This window comes from Pongo abelii, chromosome 11 (assembly GCF_028885655.2).
Source record: "Pongo abelii isolate AG06213 chromosome 11, NHGRI_mPonAbe1-v2.0_pri, whole genome shotgun sequence".
Classification (NCBI taxonomy): domain Eukaryota; kingdom Metazoa; phylum Chordata; class Mammalia; order Primates; family Hominidae; genus Pongo; species Pongo abelii.
Genome location: NC_071996.2, coordinates 37884768 through 37903483, shown reverse-complemented (window position 1 = coordinate 37903483; position 18716 = coordinate 37884768). Strand labels below are relative to the sequence as shown.

At 36.3% G+C, this 18716-nt stretch overlaps 1 protein-coding gene, 1 long non-coding RNA gene and 1 pseudogene across 26 annotated transcripts in view; 1 reads left to right on the top strand and 2 right to left on the bottom strand.

Moving 5' to 3' along the window:
• The window catches only part of R3HDM1 (R3H domain containing 1), a 188065-nt gene that overhangs the window by 92390 nt on the left and 76959 nt on the right, over window positions 1–18716 (bottom strand). For 11 of the 25 annotated variants that reach the window (XM_054548547.1, XM_054548549.1, XM_063712428.1 and 8 more), the window contains exons 4-7: window positions 14101–14142; window positions 13537–13626; window positions 8684–8798; window positions 7557–7635 (exon numbers count right to left, since the gene is read on the bottom strand). In XM_054548547.1, the coding sequence (XP_054404522.1) occupies window positions 7557–7635; window positions 8684–8798; window positions 13537–13626; window positions 14101–14142 (326 nt within the window). The remainder of the gene's footprint in view (window positions 1–7556; window positions 7636–8683; window positions 8799–13536; window positions 13627–14100; window positions 14143–18716) is intronic. The other 14 variants (XM_054548555.2, XM_054548556.2, XM_063712423.1 and 11 more) reach the window with 2 other exon arrangements.
• Window positions 1–18716, top strand: part of LOC129057970 (uncharacterized) — a 104175-nt gene that overhangs the window by 64100 nt on the left and 21359 nt on the right. The window contains exon 4 of the long non-coding RNA XR_008522747.1: window positions 8486–8545. This is a non-coding gene — a long non-coding RNA (uncharacterized LOC129057970). The remainder of the gene's footprint in view (window positions 1–8485; window positions 8546–18716) is intronic.
• Window positions 34–7550, bottom strand: LOC129057969 (zinc finger protein 714-like; annotated as a pseudogene).

The window sequence follows — 18716 nt, the reverse complement described above, 5'->3', positions numbered from 1 at the left end:
AGTAAGTGGCACCACCTTCTACTTAGTATATGATAGTAGAAGCATGAGAATTTTAGTTTTTTTTTTTTTTTTGGTTGAGACGGGAGTTTTGCTCTTGTTGCCCAGGCTGGAGTGCAATGGCACAATCTTGGCTCACTGCTACCTCCGCCTCCCAGGTTCAAGCGATTCTCCTGCCTCAGCCTCCCGAGTAGCTGGGATTACAGGCATGCGCCACCAGGCCAGACTAATTTTCTATTTTTAGTAGAGTCGGGGTTTCTCCATGTTGGTCAGGCTGGTCTCGAAGGTTTTTTTTTTAATCATCCTTTTTCAAATGCTCCTAATACAGTTAATTACTACTGCAAATTTTATCTACTTTTGATCTATTTTTCTACTGCCACAACCCTGGATCTAGGCAATCAGGATTTCTGGCTTGACTACTACAGCAGGAGTATATCATCTCCCTGTATCTTCCCTGATCTTCCCTAATCATTATATTCTACATGAAACATGCATAACAATCTTTTAAGAACACATATGTGATCACACATCACTCCCTTTGTTAAATTGGTCATGGGTTTCTTACTGTTCTTAGAACTAAACATATGTACAAGGCAGGCATGAGCTGGTCTTCATCCAGCTCCAGCCACATCTCCTGACCTGAACTCACAAAACTGTTATCATCCTGGTTTATTTCTGTATTTGCCAAGCTCCTGTCTTTCTCAGGTACTTTGAATATGCTGTTCCCCTTTACTGAAACATTCTTATATTCTTTCTTAGAATTGTTTCTTTCATATTTTTCTTTAATAGCATTTATCACAATTATTGTCATATATAGTTATTTGAACTATTTGTATATAGAAAGGTTCAACAAATATATTTTGCATGGAATAAATTAATAAAATTACTTCATCCAGAAGGTCTTTTAGTATTCTTTTTGTTTTCTTAAATTTTAGGGGAGCGTGAAGAATTTTTACTTCCTAAAGTTTTCCCAACAAAGAATTTATTTACTAAATTATAAGACCCTCTTTCACCCAAGTTTTGTTTGTTTGTTTGTTTTTGAGACAGTCTCGCTCTGTCCCCCAGGCTGGAGTGCAGTGGCACAATCTCGGCTCCCTGCAACCTCTGCCTCCCGGGTTCAAGCGATTCTCCTGCCTCAGCCTTCTGGTAGCTGGGGTTACAGGTGCGTGCCACCACACCCGGCAAATTTTTGTATTTTTAGTAGTCACAGGGTTTCACCACATTGTCCAGGCTGGTCTCAAACTCCCGACCTAAGGTGATCCACCCGCCTTGGCCTCCTAAAGTGCTGGGATTACAGGCGTGAGCCACTGTGCCCAGCCTCATCCAAGCTTTTGGGGTTATCGTTGAGACAGTATTTGCAGTAACTTTTATAATTTACATATTGCCTTACTGTAAAAAAATAAAGATGAGAATCAAAAGCAGGCAACTACTGAGATTACAGGTGGTGGCTCACGCCTGTAATCCCAGTACTTTGGGAGGTTGAGGTGGGCAGGTCACCTGAGGTAGGGAGTTCAAGAGCAGCCTGACCAACATGGAGAAACCCCCATCTCTACTAAAAATACAAAATTAGCTGGGTGCGGTGGCGCATGCCTGTAATCCCAGCTACTTGGAGGCTGAGGTAGGAGAATCGCTTGAACCCGGGAGGCGGAGGTTGCTGTGAGCTGAGATCGCGCCATTGCACTCCAGCCTGGGCAACAAGAGTGAAACTCTGTCTCAAAAACAAACAAAAAAGGAGGCAACTTATTTGGAGTTCATAAAACAGTACATTTAAATTGATTTTCTGTGTTTGAGCTAAAGAGCAGGTATAAGAATATTTCAATTGTTCTTCAGTGAATGTACTGCCACTGAAATTTCCACTATCTGCATGATATAACAGAATCTAACAATTTTACTAGCAATTGATACAAATTTAGGCTTTCTCTCCCCTTAATACGTAGATCTATAGATTGCAGAGGATTTTTAGATTATCTGGGTCACTTATTTTAAAAAAGATACCCTGCTTTTAGTAGCACTTTTTTAAAAAAATAAGAATGACAACTTTCCTAAGGTCTTAAGATTTATACCTTCTGCCTTTTATTCCACATTGTAGCTTACTCAAGCTTTCAAATTTTCAAATCTGTAATTGAGGTTAGATATTTTTATAATGGTCATAACTTAAAGGTTACTAATCCTTTATAGAGGCCCTACATATGAGACTCAAACTAACAGGTAAACTACTTTTCTTAAGGTATACTGATGTTTTAGCAGGTGAGCCAAAACCATCTAAAAGTAGGCACAAACTAAAACTTCTATCGTGTAACCTTTAAAATGAACTGATACATGCTGTTAATTATTAAAGAAGTAATAAAAACAAGCTAATAAACTAAAAGCTAAAATGAAGGGCTAACAATCTTTTAGTTACTAGTGTTCTAGTCATTGTTCCAGAAGTAATTTTAGAGAAACAGGGAACCGATGTTATACCAGTGGCAAATAAAAAAAGAAGAAAATAGTAATGTTTCTGTTTGACCACCCTCCACCCAATGTTTCATATGCTCTTGGTTAAATGTCTGCAACAGATAAGAAATAAAATGACTTAAATATCACCTCCAATAAAAATGACTTTTAGAAGATATTTCAGAGAACAAATACGTGATGTTCCCTAGAGCAAAACAAATTACTTAAAAAAATCCATTTTCAGGATTAATCCATGGTATCGTTTTCCTGTTACATAATATAGTTATCTGTCCCATCCATATTTCTCCATATAAAATTTATACAATATGGCTAAAAGCAACACAAAAATACGTATAAAATCATGTCAGTGAGTGTAATCTTTATCAGTAACACCTTCAGGTTCCTAGGTTCTAATTTATTAATGACTGTATTTAATAGGGTAGTCTCTGAAAATATTGCAGACACCCAGAAATTCCAGATAACTTATTATTTAACCCCTGAAATTTAGTTTATTTATTGGGCTATGACAAGATGATGGAGATTTAATGATGTGAAAAAAAATTTTGAAATTAAAGTGATCCAAAAAGGAAAGGTTGACTAAATTTTAGTATCACTAAAAATAAATCTGCTTAACATCTAGTAGAATTCTCCAGGCAGTATTCAACCCTGAATGCTTCAGTGGCAATTTGCCATACTTCTAACTAATTGTGTAGCAGGTATAGCTGGCAATTAGCTGTATGCTTCACTGAGAGAGAATACTGAATCAATTATTAAGCAAACCTTATTTCTCACAAAATTTAACATTAGCTTCAACTTCGTAAAACCACAATGACACTAATAGTAACTTATACATTAGCCATTATACGAATTATTCACTTGTATATTTGCTCAAATAAAAATGCATACACAGAAGGAATAAAAAAAGATACATGCTACAATATGGATGAACCTTAAAAACATTATGCTAAGTGAATAAAAGCCAGTCCTGAACGACCATATATTATATAATTTCATTCATATGAGATGTCCAGAACAGGGAAATCTACAGAAACAGAAAACAGATTAGGGCTGGGATCATCCAATACCAGTATTACTATTATTATTAGCATAGGAATAGCTACAATGTATGGGGTTTCTTTTGGGGCAATGAAAACATTCTATAACTGTGGTGATAGTGCTCCTATCTGTATACTGAATATACTAAAAACCATTAAACTATACAGTTAAAAAATGTCTATGTGGATAACTTAAAAACGTTTGCATCTATAGAGGAAAAATAACTACACAATCAAAACGTAATTTGGAAGACATAAAAATGGATTTATAATCTTTGTTCCTTGCTGATGTCTTTCCCACAGGTTTAGAGAGAGAAGAAAAATTCTACCTGTCTAGGATCTTGTTTTACTCATACTAGTTATGAATTCCTACCTTCCCACTTATTACTCAACCCACTGAGTTCTGGTTCCCACCATCCTATCCCAAATGAAATGACTTGTTAAAATAGCCAACAATTTCTAACTTCTGAATCTAACGAATTATTTTTGGTACTTGTTTTGGAAAACCTCTTTAATCATGTTTTCCTTCTGTTCTCACACCAACACAACAACAATCAACAGAGAAGACTTCTGTGACCCGAAATATGTGGAGATTTCTCTCCACCAGCAAGCAAGCAAGCAAGCAATTCTGCAGTGTACAGCAGCTGGGTGTCCTCCAATTCAATTCTGACACTCTATACCTGGAGATAGTGTCAGATCCCACAGTTTGGGTCTCAGTCCCCAAGACTGCCCCACTTCAGACACCAGTTCCAAGTCTAGGCCTCTGGAACTTCTGACTACCGGCTTCAAGTTGGGGTTCCCATGACCCCTGCTTTGGATTCAACTAGTTTGCTGGAGCAGATCACAGAACTCAGGGAAACACTTACTCATATTTGTTGGTTTATTATAAAGGATACAGATGAAGAGATGCATACAATGAAGTATGGGGGAAGAGGGATGGAGCTTGCATTCTTTTCCTGGGGCCTGACATCCTCCAGGAACCTCCATGTGTTCAGCTATCTGGAAGCTCTCTGAACCTGTCCTTTTGGGTTTTTATGAAGTCTTCATTATGTAGGCATGATTGTTGAGGAGACTGACTTTCACCAATCTCCTCATCCAGGAGGTTGGGAGCAGGGACTGAAGTCCTAACCCTCTGATCATGCCTTTGTCCTTCCAGTGACCAGCCTAATCTGATATCTTGAAGCTATCAGTCAACCTTAGCATACAAAAAGATAGCTCTTTGGAGATTACAGGTATTATAGTTGTAAGCTAGGAAACAGGGAGGAAGACCAAATATATATATTTCGCAATATTACAATACTTATATTTTCATATCCCTCTGTTATTTTAATTAATTAATTCATTTATTTTGAGATGGAGTTTTGCTCTTATTGCCCAGGCTGGAGTGCAATGGCGTGATCTCGGCTCACTGCAACCTCTGCCTTCCAGATTCAAGCTGTTCTCCTGCTTCAGCCTCCCAAGTAGCTAGGATTACAGGCATGCACCGCCCAGCTAATTTTTGTATTTTTAGTAGAGACGGGGTTTCACCATGTTAGTCAGGCTGGTGTCGAACTCCTGACCTCAGGTGATCCACTGTCTTCAGCCTGCTAAAGTACTGGGATTACCGGCATGAATCATTGCGCAGGGTCCCTCTGTTATTTTATTTTCTGTGTAACTGTTCCCTTTTGGTTGAGTTCCAGGACAGACGTTCTCAGGATTCCTCTGCTCTCTCTCTCTCTTTAGAGATGGGGTCCAGGCTGGAGGGCAGTGGTGAGATCACAGCTCAGTGCAGCCTCAACCTCTAGGACTCCAGTAATCCTCCCACCTCAGCCTCCTGAGTAGCTGGGACTACAAGCCCATGCCACCAGGCCCCGTTTTTGCTATCTTTAGTACTTGGCCATTCTATTCTACTCTACTGTCCCCATTGCCTTTCCATATACAAATGATCATCAAGTCCTGCCATGATACTTCCTAAATATCTTTCAAATGTGTCTTTTCCTCTCCATTCTTTTCTATGGTCTCCTAGCCACTCTTTTTCTTTACAGTTATCTCTGCCAAAATAATCTTTCTAAAACACCAAAGTAATCTTTCCAAAACACAAATCTCATTATGGTATGGCCCTATTTAAAATTCTGTTTAACCACTCCTTAACTTGGCATGCCATAGTCAGTATTTCTCGACTGATGCACTACTGGCATTTCAAGACAATTTTTCGTGGCTCATCACCATTTCATAGGTCTTTTCGGCATCCCTGGCTTCCCAGCAGCACTCTGCACTCACTGGGACAATCAAAAGGTCCCCTCACATTTCCTCACTGCTGTAGGGTGTTGGTATTATCCCTTGTTGACGATAGTTGGATATGACCTATGCTTCATACCTCACCAGTACCTTTACTGTCACTTTCTCTTTTTTTTTTTTGAGACAGAGTCTCACCCTGTCGCCCAGGCTGGAGTGCAGTGGCGCATCTCCGCTCACTGCAAGCTCTGCTTCCCGGGTTCACACCATTCCCCTGCCTCAGCCTCCCATGCAGCTGGGACTACAGGCGCCCGCCACCACACCCAGCTAATTTTTTATATTTTTAGTAGAGACGGTGTTTCACCGTGTTAGCCAGGATGGTCTCAATCTCCTGACCTCGTGATCCACCCGCCTCGGCCTCCCAAAGTGCTAGGATTACAAGCGTGAGCCACTGTGCCCGACCTTTACCGTCACTTTCTAGAATAACTTGCCACATGCCTGTGAGAGCCAGAGGGTACAATCTTATCTTTCCTTGAATGTAACACTCCCTCTCACATAACTATGCCTTGGCAATCCTCTAGTCTCTATCTCGAATGCCCTTCCCATGCTTCTCTGTATAGACAGCTCCAATATGAAACACTCTTAATTCAAGATTCAGGTTAGGCACTACCTTTTCAGTGACACATTCCCAAATCCTTTAAGAGGTTGTGGCCCTTCTCTGGCTATTACAGCACCTGTAAACCTCTTTTACATTTGTTTTATTTTAATTATCATGTGTCTTTTTCTAGTACAGAGACAGTGAATACTGTAGGGTCAGAGCTTTTATGTAATACCTTTTCATATCTACAATGTTTAGCACAATGCTTGGCACATAGTTAGAGCTGTTCAATAGACTCATAAATTTATCTTTCTGTTGGGACTACTGAGGAATAAACTTGAACTGGAGGAAAAAAAGTCAAGCAGAGTTGCCTATCTTCTCTCTAAATCCTTACCTATAATTCTTCAGCTCCTATTATAGAGACCACTTCATTTTGTAATTCTCTTTGGGGTTGATATTAAATACAAAACAGAAAATCAAGATAGTACTGAATACAATACATCCTGAATAAAAACAAGTTATCTTGAAGCAAGACTGTGTAAGAGATAAACAACTCTCTTATCTTCCGTGTGCCCATATCTAGTGACACCATTTTTATTTCAACGTATGTCAAATACCTACTACTCTGGAAAGCTAACATCTAGAGGAAGATTTCTTCACCTTGGCATCTTTCACTCTATGAAAGTGTTGGTCAGATAATTTGTGGGTAGCCATTTTTGCAGGGAGAATGCCTCAAAGTGCTTATGAGTTGTCAAAAAGTTAAAAAGTATTCATTTAGTAATCTGAGAAAATGAAAGATTTCACAATTAAAGTAGTGACTCAAACACCTCAAAAATCTTTGGGTTGATGGTTTATAAACACAGCAAGAAGGAACAAAAACTTTGCATTTAAAACGTTCAAAAACTCATAAGTGAATACACTAAGTTCTTATTTGGTTGAGTGCACTATGGTGAGATACCTATTTTTCTTTTTTTTCATGATTAATGGTATATGTCTAACTCAATCAAGAGCCTAAATATCTTAGTGATTCTGTATTTCCCAAAATTCATACATCATAGTGACATGCATAATGCAAAAAGATATTTATATATTTGCATATACTAGACCAACAACATCTTTGCCCTAAAAAACTAAAATGTTTCTGGTGTACTTCAAATATCTGCAATCTTATTCTATTACTCTAACTCAATAATGAAAACATATATAGCAAAATTATGGTACTCTAGAAGCAATGGAAACCTTATAAATTTAATTTTTACCTGGGATTGTTTTTTAATGTATTTACTAAAAATTCATGTAGATCTATGCCAGTTGAATCAGTGTATTCTTGACTGGAATCTAAAAAACAACAACACAAAAACCCAGTATAAAGTTGTTTGAAAACAAGTCCCATTCCCTTTTACACATGATGTATATCTTAAATAAAACAAGATGCCCCACATTGAAAAAAATTTGACAAAGTAGGAAAAGTTACAATGAAATCAGGTGACCACAATTTTTCTATTCCCATATAATGTGCATGACATGAGTTTATATAACTGCATATCCACGCACATTCTTAAAAAAAAATTAACCTCTCACATGTGTCTGTTTAATTTCCTCTAAATTCTTTAAAGATCCTTTTATATACTCACCACAACCTCATGTTCAAAATGCCTCTGTGGGTGAAAAATTTAAATGATTTACATAATTAACTACATTTGTAGCAAATTAAGACAGCTTAGTTCAGATATGAATATAATGGAGGCAATAATTTGGAGGTAGACAGAAATTTTAGTTGTGAAAGAATTTGATTTTTATCAGGTCTATTACTACAGGCTTGCTTTCAAAATACTTTTCAAATATTCATGCTATCTTTGCCTTAAATGTAGTATCTTTATACTATTTATAATACTGATCAACATAACTGGGTTTTTAAATTTATAAAGCATTTCTATTGATCTGCAATGCTAGGTAATAGTGAAGACCCTCCAAACTTATAAAAAATAAACACTCTGTTTCCAAGAATATTCTTACTGGATACTCAATATTATGACATCAGCTCTTTGTACCATAAGGAATTCAAGAGTGATAGTATCCTTAGTGGAATCAATATAAAAATTATAATGACTTTAGTATTTTACTATGAGTGAGGGACCAGTAAGAGATTAAGATGTTTACCTTCCTCAATGTCTGTTATGTGTTGCAGTTTTTGGCTGAAACATCTTACTGATATATGGAACTGTGTTAAACCATTTTGCCCAGATGAGTAAGTACTGTATCATCCTTCCAGTCTGTTCTGTGTCATTTTACATAAACATATACTATATATAATTATTCAAGGGGAAAAGGATGGAATTACTGATAGCAAAATTATTTTTTTTAAAAAAGCAAAAGAACTGCAAACCTCTTGATAACATTTTTCTGGGCAACTTATCACTGGCCTTTTCTTTTTCTGCTTCATCTTTTGAGGGCTTCTCTTCTTTCTCAAATGATTGTGTTAACTGGATCTGAATTTTCTCCTGTTGGAAGGCAAAGTCAATTATTCAATGAAAATACAATATAATTCATTTAATACCACACATTTATATTGTTTGAGTAACATAGAATTGTACAGAGGAAAAAGATTATTTTACCCAACTAGATTCTTCAAACTAAAAAACAACTTAATAATACTTTACCATTTTTATCAAATACTTTATATAAAACGTAAAATTAATGTTCTGAGTTGAATACATCAATTAAAACAAATCCTCAACATTATAGAAAAAAATAAATGTTTTCTATTATAGTTTAAGTGCATCAACTTGTAAAATCCCTGGAGGATGAGAACTCAGGTCTTCTTAACTTATTTTTGCAAGGAAGATGCCAAGCAAGAGCATAATTATCATCAATCATGACAATACGAATGTATAAGTGTCAAGTCAATGATTAAGAAAAATCAGGTTTCTGAGTATCCATTATAATCACACATTCCGTCATTCTCCTACCATATAAAAATGTTAAGTACAAAAATTTCCAAAATCAACGGCACACAGCTTTATTTCCTTTTTGAGATTTATATATCACTGCCAATCCTTCAATCACCACAGTTGTTTAGAAATATTTCAAACAAAATTGTATCCTTACAGATATGTAATGTTTAATTGTAAAGTAACCACATTCTGTAAGACTGAGCAAGGAGAATTCACGTTTTATTTTAAAAGCAATGCCATTACATGTAATTCCAGAACCCAAAGGGATTACTAGAAATTAATCCACACAGAAAAGGCAAAAATCATGTAGCTCTGTTTACTTAGGTGAAGTTATAAAGAAAGCTATAACAAATTCTACACCAGTTTTACTAAAGATAAAAGTGTAGCCTATTTTTAGACTACATTATACTGTTGTTCTATAGTCATGAAAACCATCAATCAGACACATAGACTTTTTACCCCAATAGGACTGCTACCTGCTATTTTCATCTCTTTTCTTCTTCTTAATTCATCATACCAGTTAAAATTTGTGCTCATAAAATAGGGTAAATGATGCACACTGGCAGTTTTCACTAGGATGACAAACACTTGCTTTATGCACTCTCTGTCTTGTTTACCAAAGACACTGGCAACTTCCTTACACTCATCAACCAGTAAGTAATTTTTCTTATTGTGATTCATTTTCCAACCCACTTTCTTTACTCTTTTCATAACTGTAAAACAGGTATCTAGAAATGAATCCCAGAACTATTTTTCAGAAGTATAATATTTAGAAGTTTTCTCGACTTGTAACTACTATTCTGGTTACTCAAGAGGAACCCAGTGAAATCCAGGCTGAGAGAAAAGATTTCACACTACCTCCTCTTAGATCTTCACTAAAAGGCACTTCCAGTAACTAGCAGATTTCATTTCTAAGCTCTCCTCAAAAAGCCATATATTTTAATTACAGACACTAAACTATTTTATCAAAATGAACTATATTTTAAAAATCTTGTAAGCTTAATGTACTGTGAGGCCTGTCTTCAGTTGGCCTAGTTTTCAGTAGCAAATAAACAAGATATATTTTAAACACTGAAGTTCTTATATACAAAATCTTCAGACTATAAATAACTGGAATAATAGCTACCTCTCCATAGGAAGCTGCAATTCCTTTCCTCTTCACTCTGTCAATGACATCTGTTATTGAGGTCACTTCCCTCTCACAAGCTCTTATCAGATACAAGTGACATCTCTCTCTTAATTGCCTCTCAACTTTTTGAATAATGAGTTTTCTTCCAGATTAATTCCTCAAAAATCACATTCTGAATCAAGCAAATTAGTTGGAAAGTGTGTCTACCATCAAGGATTAGATACTAGTACCTTTCATGAGAAATAATTTATTTTCCAATTTCCACTCAGGTGCAATTTATTTATCTCAAGGTTTGGAAAAAGACTTCCTACTAGAAGAAGTATCTTTTATTCAGAGGATTGTATTCATAGGCAATTATCCAAAAAGAAAAAGCTTATTGTATCTAAGAGAAACTGAGAAAGAATATATTAAGGGAAATAATTGAGTTTTGATATAGCTTCTTTAGTCATTATCCACATGCCATAACTCATCTTTTTGAACTGTCAACACAAAAAATTATCTATTATCAATAATGTATATATCAATACACAACATATATTCCTGTTATTTTTTCTTCATATAAATTTTCACTAGCCAAATTTAGTACCATAACAGGCTCTCCCTCAAGATTTTTCAAATAGGTAAAATGCACTACAAAAAACAAAGGTCATGGTACAGCTTTTATTTTTTCAAAAAGTATGCACTTTCTCTATATTAACAGATTTATGAATGTCTGACTCTTCTTTCCTCAATCTCTTTTGACTGTCATGAGGCTAAGATGGTGTAATATCTGTTTTTTTGGTAAACAGAAAGAAGACATAAATTTTCAAAAACATTACACTGCCTACTACTCCATCCCAAACAGGCGTATTCTTTACTCTGACTTGTACAAAATAACTTTTTTTTTTTTTTTTTTTTTTTTTGAGATGAGAGTTTCGCTCGTCACCCAGGCTGGAGTGCAATAGCGCAATCTCGGCTCCCTGAAACCTCTGCCTCCCGGGTTCAAGCGATTCTCCTGCCCCAGCCTCCTGAGTAGCTGGGATTACAGGCATGTGCCACCACACCTGCCTAATTTTTGTATTTTTAGTAGAGATGGGGTTTCACCATGTTGGCCAGGCTGGTCTTGAACTCCCGACCTTAAATGATCCACCTGCCTTGGCCTCCCAAAGTGCTGGGATTACAGGCATGAGCCACTGTGCCTGGCCAAAAGAACTTTCTAAAAGTGCTGTTTCAGAAAACAATTTTATCGATTTTTTTTCAGACTGTATTATAGCTCTTCAGCTTTATTACAATCATGCAAAAGCCAAAGGTTAATATTTGAAAATGTTCTCCAAGCAAGGATTTAGTAAATATTTTGACCGTATTTCTGCTTTTTGCTAGAAAGTCTATTTCATTGCTAAAATATATCTATTATATCAAATAAATGCATACAGCTATCTCTCCTACGTAGATACATTAAAAAAAAAAATCGGCCGGGTGCGGTGGCTCACACCTGTAATCCTAGCACTTTGGGAGGCAGAGGCAGGTGGATTACCTGAAGTCAGGAGTTCGCAACCAGCCTGGCCAACATGGTGAAACCCCGTCCCTACTAAAAATACAAAAAATTAGCCAGGCGTGGTGGCGGGTGCCTATAATTCCAGCTACTCGGCAGGCTGAGGCAGGAGAATGGCTTGAACCTGGAAGGCAGAGGTTGCAGTGAGCTGAGATCACACCATTGCACTCCAGCCCGGTCAACAAGAGTGAAACTCCATCTCAAAAAAAAAAAAAAAAAAAAAAAAAATCATAAATTAATTTTCAGCCGTATGTTTCTGATGCAAAGAAATGTCAAAGCAAACAGATTTTTAAGTACATTTCATTGACAACAATCTATTTCAAAACACTTTCCTTGCATTTTCAAGCAATGAAATGTAGTGCTTTTCAAAAACAGTACATATTCTAAATATGTGACAACTATCCTAAATATCTGTAATAGGCTTTTCAGGGTATCATGTAAATCAAGGGAAAGTATAACAATTTTAGTTTGAATCACCAAATGTATAATGATATTTACTTTATAAAAAAGATGTGCATGTCATGGATCAGTCATGGCTTCTTAAATAACCACAAAATTGCCCAAATTCCTTGGAAACTGTTTGTTGGGGTAAAGGAGCATTTTAAGTTGCTCAAACTCTTAGTAAGTAGAACAAGCCACTAGGCAAAGTTATCACAAGATAAACATTGGTAAAGGATCCAAAAATATTTATGCATAAATATACAGATGTAACATGAGACAGAGATCAACCCATAGCTGAGATTAACAGAAAAGTAGTCATAGCATTAAAAAGAATGCAAACTAAATGGTTTGCCTAAACCTCATTGTCCCAAATTTTACAAGAATAGACATGTGAGAAATTAGAAGTACTAGATAACTATTAAAGAGCCAAGCTAATATGAAAATTGGTTTCACCATGCATTCAGGTTACGTTAACCTATCAAGAAGAAGTCTTGGCCGGTCTCTTTACATAGAAGCATTAAGTATCTGAGAAATTTCTAAAAGGTAAAACTAAAAGGGCAAATTTCACCACAATTATATTCACTGGAAGTGCTACCTTAATATATATATATATTTTTGAGACGGAGTCTCGCTCTGTCGCCCAGGCTGGAGTGCACTGGTGCGATCTGGGCTCACTGCAAGCTCCGCCTCCTGGGTTCACGCCATTCTCCTGCCTCAGCCTCCTGAGTAGCTGGGACTGCAGGCGCCTGCCACTACGCCCGGCTAATTTTTTTGTATTTTTTAGTAGAGATGGGGTTTCACCGTGTTAGCCAGGATGGTCTCGATCTCGTGACCTCGTGATCCACCCACCTCAGCTTCCCAAAGTGCTGGGATTACAGGCGTGAGCCACTGCGCCCGACCAACATTTTTTAACTTTATGAAAATTAATTTATAACTTTCTTAAAGCCACATTCCTAATTAATTACATGATTCCTAAGTTTTTCCAGAAGAGAAATAATTGCTCTAAGCCTTAGATTGAAGGAAAGAAGTTTTCTAACTTTTCATATATATCTTGGGTGCCAAGTATTATTGAATCAGTTTCATTTAGTCAAAATAAAACAAATATAACAAACACAACTTAAATCATATACGATAATTCTCCAGTTCCACCATGTCTTGAAATAACATTTGTTTTGCTTTTTTACCTGGTTCTCCTGTGATATCTCTGGTGCAGGGGGTGGTGGAGATTCTTCACACACTGCAAGGCTCCGAACTAGCTTTAACTTTGAGCTTGACTAAAGAGAAGTATTTATAATTAACACTACATTTCAGAAATCTAGGGCATATCCAAAAGCCCCCTAGAAAGAGTTTCTAAGTTTCTTTATAGTTTCTGCCATGTATAACAGTAGATGAAATGTGCAAGTTAAATATATCATTAAACACTACTAAAGGCCTTTGTTAAGAAGGAAAACAAACACTTGCAGTTTTGAAAATTATAGCAATAGAAAGAAAGGGAATAATTCCAACTTCATATCCCCAAAAATGGTGAGAAAGCGATTTTCTCTACAGATAAAGAACCATCAAGATAAAAAAAGCAATGCACGAAAGCGACTAGGCAAGACAAAAATCCCAAATAAAACAAAATAAGCTTTCTGCCCCCCATAAAATATGGAAGAACTAAACTGAATGTAGTGCTATATGAAAACAAGGATTCATCAAGCATGAAGGAAGGCCCTTGGCATGCCAGCACACCAAAATATTTACTATACCTTAGACCTTTTTCCTGTCTGTCCAAATGACTGCAATGGCCGCTGAATATACAAGAAAGATTTGAATTAAATTTCATACTGAAACAGAAAATTTGCTTCTTAATTCATAGTCCTAAACCACAGAAAAACTAACTGTGCATAAAGTATGAAAAGTGAGGAAATCAAAGTTGGTTTCAGTAAAGGAGTACTGACTGCTCCCAGAAGCACACTTGCAGAAGATTCTTTAAAATCCTGATAGGTTGGCATTTTTATTATTATTTTTCTTTCTTAGGCATTTTTCTTTAAATCAGCAAATGGCCACAATTTCTGTGTTAATTGAGTACAATGGAACTTATATGGTGACTTCTTGGTAGTGAAATAAAATATACTTCATTATTTTACAACATATTATAGTTTAGCCAAGGTTATGGAAAAACAACACACACAAAAACCAGCAGTTAAAGGTGGATAAACTCAGAAAAGTTCCAAACTTAATGAGAATGTTTCAAATGCACAGTGAGTCAAGAGTCCAACCACAAATCTACAGAGGTGTTTCAACACTGTATAAAGTACACCACCAGTTTATTAGTGATAGAAACCTATTCATCAGGTCTGAGGTGAGGCAGTGAAGCAGAAAGGAAGAAAAAACGGCAGACTTCCAGTACGGATGTCCAGCATGACTGACAGGCCGACCATCAGTCACATGATTGGAGAACGCGGTAAGGCAAACTAACTCAAGTTTGTGATACAAGCTTTGGTTTGTGAAACCAGCTGAAGCACCTGTGAACCACAGCCAGACAGCTTTTAAACACTCTTTCCTTCTACTTTCTTCCAATTTTCCTCCCCAAACCCAACACCAAATAGTACACGGCCCAAGTATCTATCATTTTTACTCTTAATGTGAGGGAGCCAGTCTGGTACCAAACATAAAACAGATACAAAATCCTTAATATCCAGACTAGTATGCTTTACATTAAAAAAAAAAAAAACAAAAACCCATCATTTTATTTCAAAAAGGCCTTCCTTGTAGAGTCAACAGAAACAAGAGTCTATAGTACCAGTATGTCCTGCTCCCATTTTGAGCCAAAAGTTCTTCAAAATTAAAAAGCACTGTATTCTTGGGATTTTAACCCTAGATTACACTAACTACAGAATAACAACAAAAGGAAAATAGAAAAAATAAAAGAAAAATGACTTTGTTTCTTATACAGAAGAAAATAGCATGTGTGCGCACACATGCATATGGCAGTGCTGCCTAAGAGGGCTTCTGCATGTTGGTATTGTCTTCTGTTTTTACCTACTCTCTAACTTGTTCAAGAGGATTTCTAATTACCCGTAACTCACATCTAACAATAGAAGTAAAATAAATTGTACTATCATCTAGTCTAGGTGGTAGATGCCACCATCTAGGGATTACAGGAAAAAAAAAAAGAGGGAGAAAAGCAACAGGTGAACACTATGAAAATGCATATACCTAAATGAGTTCTGAGGAAGCAGAAGGGAAAATAATTTGTGACTTACTCCCAGTCCTCTGCTTTAATCTCTTGTAATTTTAAGTATCACTGGTATAAAATCTTCTATTAAAAATTCTAAAATGAAAGGGGTCATTAACTGTCAATGTAAATCCTATATTCATATGCAGAAGAGCTGGACTTAAATTTTTGAATTTGCTTCTTATTACTGGGTAACCATGGTCAAATTACTTCCCTTTACTTTTATCTGTCTAAAAGTTCATACTACTTGCACTAATTCACAGGATTCTTGAAAGGATTCAGTGAAAGCGTAGCTAACAAAGGGGCTTTGAAAACTCTAAAGTGCGTCATAAATGTAATCGATTATTAAAGGTTAGGAACTGACCATGTCAGAAAACCAATGTGCTGCCTCTGCTTATTAGCAACGAGATTAAGATAAATTACTTAATCTAACAAATGCTAATTTAAAAAAGTCTATAAAATGGGGGTGCTGTATATTGTCCCTATTGTAATGCTTGAGAATATTTATAGACTTACACATGTATTTATCTCACTTTTAATCTACAAGGACGCTTTAATGAAAATGAGGAAAAGATAAAGGAAGATACAGAGAAGTAAAATTATCTTAATTTGACTTCATTTAACGAACATGTTTTAGGTTCCTGCTGTACACCAGATACTGTGCTAGGCACTAGAGCTATGAAGATGAATAAGACATAGTTCCTGGTCTTAAAGACCTCACAGTCCAGAACCAGTTACTAAAGTCAAACAGAACCCCAGATCTGCAGAATCTTAGTCCAGTGCAATTAATATATTTAAAAAAACTTTATTGTGGATTAAATTCTACCTGAGGTAGACAGAATTCTAAAGATGGCACCCAAGATTCCCACCCACTGGTTATTTAATCAAACACAAATCAAGGTACTGCTGAGAAAGGATTTTGCTTTTTTTTTTTTGAGACTCAGTCTCACTCTGTCGCCCAGGCTGGAGTGCAGTGGCGTGATATCGGCTCACTGCAACCTCCGCCTCCCAGGTTCAAGTGATTCTCCTGCCTCAGCCTCCCAAGTAGCTGGGATTACAGGCACTTGCCACCATGCCCAGCTAATTTTTGTATTTTTAGTAGAGACAGGGTTTCACTGGGTGGCCAGGATGGTCTCAACCTCCTGACCTCAAGTGAGCAGTCCGCCTTGGCCTCCTAAAGTGCTGGAATTACAGGTGTGAACTACCATGCCCTGCTGGATTTTGCATTTGTTAACTAAGCTCCAAGCCAGCTGATCTTAAGATACAATTTAAGATTCAGGTGAGTCTGATTCAATCAAGTGAGCCCTATAAAAGCTCAGACTTTTCTCTGGTGGGAGCATGGGGGCAAGTCAGAGAGATTTAAAGCGTGAGAAGGACTTGACATATCGTTGATGGCTTTGAAGATAGAGGGGCCATGTAAGGAGGACTATGAGCAGCCTCTTGCAACAGAGTGGCCTTTACTGACAACCAGCCAAAAAACAGGACCTCAGACCTACAGCTTCAACAAACTAAGGTGTGTCAACAACTAGAATGAGCCTTGAAGCAAATTCTTTCCCAAAGCGTTCAGAAAAGGGCCCAGCCTGGCTGACTTTGGCCTCATAGAACCCTAAGCGGACAACACAGTTGGGCCCACTGTGAGCTGATAACGGGTGTTGTCTTTTAAGCCTCTATGTTTGTGGTAATTTTTATGCAGCAATAGAAAACGAATACATTACTATATAAGTAAACTATAAATTGCCAAAGTGGCATTATTCAATAACATAATTTATTTCAATTTCCTTTCAAACAGCAAATAGAAATTATATGTACTAGAAAATATGCCATACACACACAACAAAGCAGAGAAAACAAGTTGTTTATTAAAGTCAACATACTTTATTTCAGATTTTTGTAATCTACTTGGCAGCCAGATTTGGCTTTAAGTAGGAATTCCCTCTATTTGATATGTAATTATTTTAAAAGTGGATTTTATTATTTAGAGCACACTTTTCACCCTTAGAATTTCACTGTCACAGTAAAAATTTAGCAGCTTGTTTAATAGACCTGTATTAGTCCAGAGAAATGGTATTTAAATTAGAATTTAGAAGGCTTAGGGACAAAGGCCCCAATTTATAATTTACGTTGTTTTATACTGAAGTATAAGACAGGAACTAGGCCAAAAAATGGGTGCAGAATATGAAACATCCTTAATAGAATTTCAGTTTGAAATTGATACTAATACGTTGTCAGAGTTACCAGCTACTAGAATTTGGAGAACTGAAAAAAACAGAGCAATCCTTATGAGTTATATATGTATTAGCACAAAAATAACCAATTAAATATCACTCAACTAAGAAAATCTGACATTTAAAAAATAGGAATAATTTTCTTTGTAATTAATAATTGTTATGAAGAAAAATTATAATGGTTACACCCTTTCAACCAGACTCAAAACACCTTGAAGAGGTTACGAATTCTCAGTACTTTTCTAGGTAATAGTAAAGATTAGTGGCAATTGTAAGGAAGATAATGAATTAAAATGTTCCATGTCTAGTTAAGGTCAGGGCAGTAAAAATAATGGATGCCAGGATGCTAATTTCTACTGGAATAAATGAAAAATACAAAGTTCTCTGAGGTGGGAGAGCTATTTTAAAAATCAATAAACTAAACACAATCACAAATTTGTTTTTAACATTTAACCTTTTGAGCCATAAAGCACAGAGTTAAGTACTCAAAGGCCTAACTCTTAGATTCTAATGAAAAGTATGTGGAGAAAGTCACAACTATCTGGTTTGTAGTTATTCCTTGTAATAAATGAAGATACAGGATCACCCCATCCTACTGGTGATGTACATGAAAATTATCCAAAGAAGTACAAACGGTAAGTATGCAAAAGCATTTCTACATCTACAAGATGTAGCCAACATCTTTACACAGCACAAGAAAGCACCGTGAAAAGTAAATGCGCTTAAAAGAGCTACCATATGTGCATATGACCCAAGTTCAGTAGAAAGAGTACCAAATCCTAGAAATAATTATAAAAATATACTATGGAAAATGTATCATAAGTTTTAAAAAGTTGAACTCATTCAATATTAATAAAAAACAATAAAAATACAGTGTACAGATACAGAACTTCATAGAAATAAAACTACAGTACTGAAA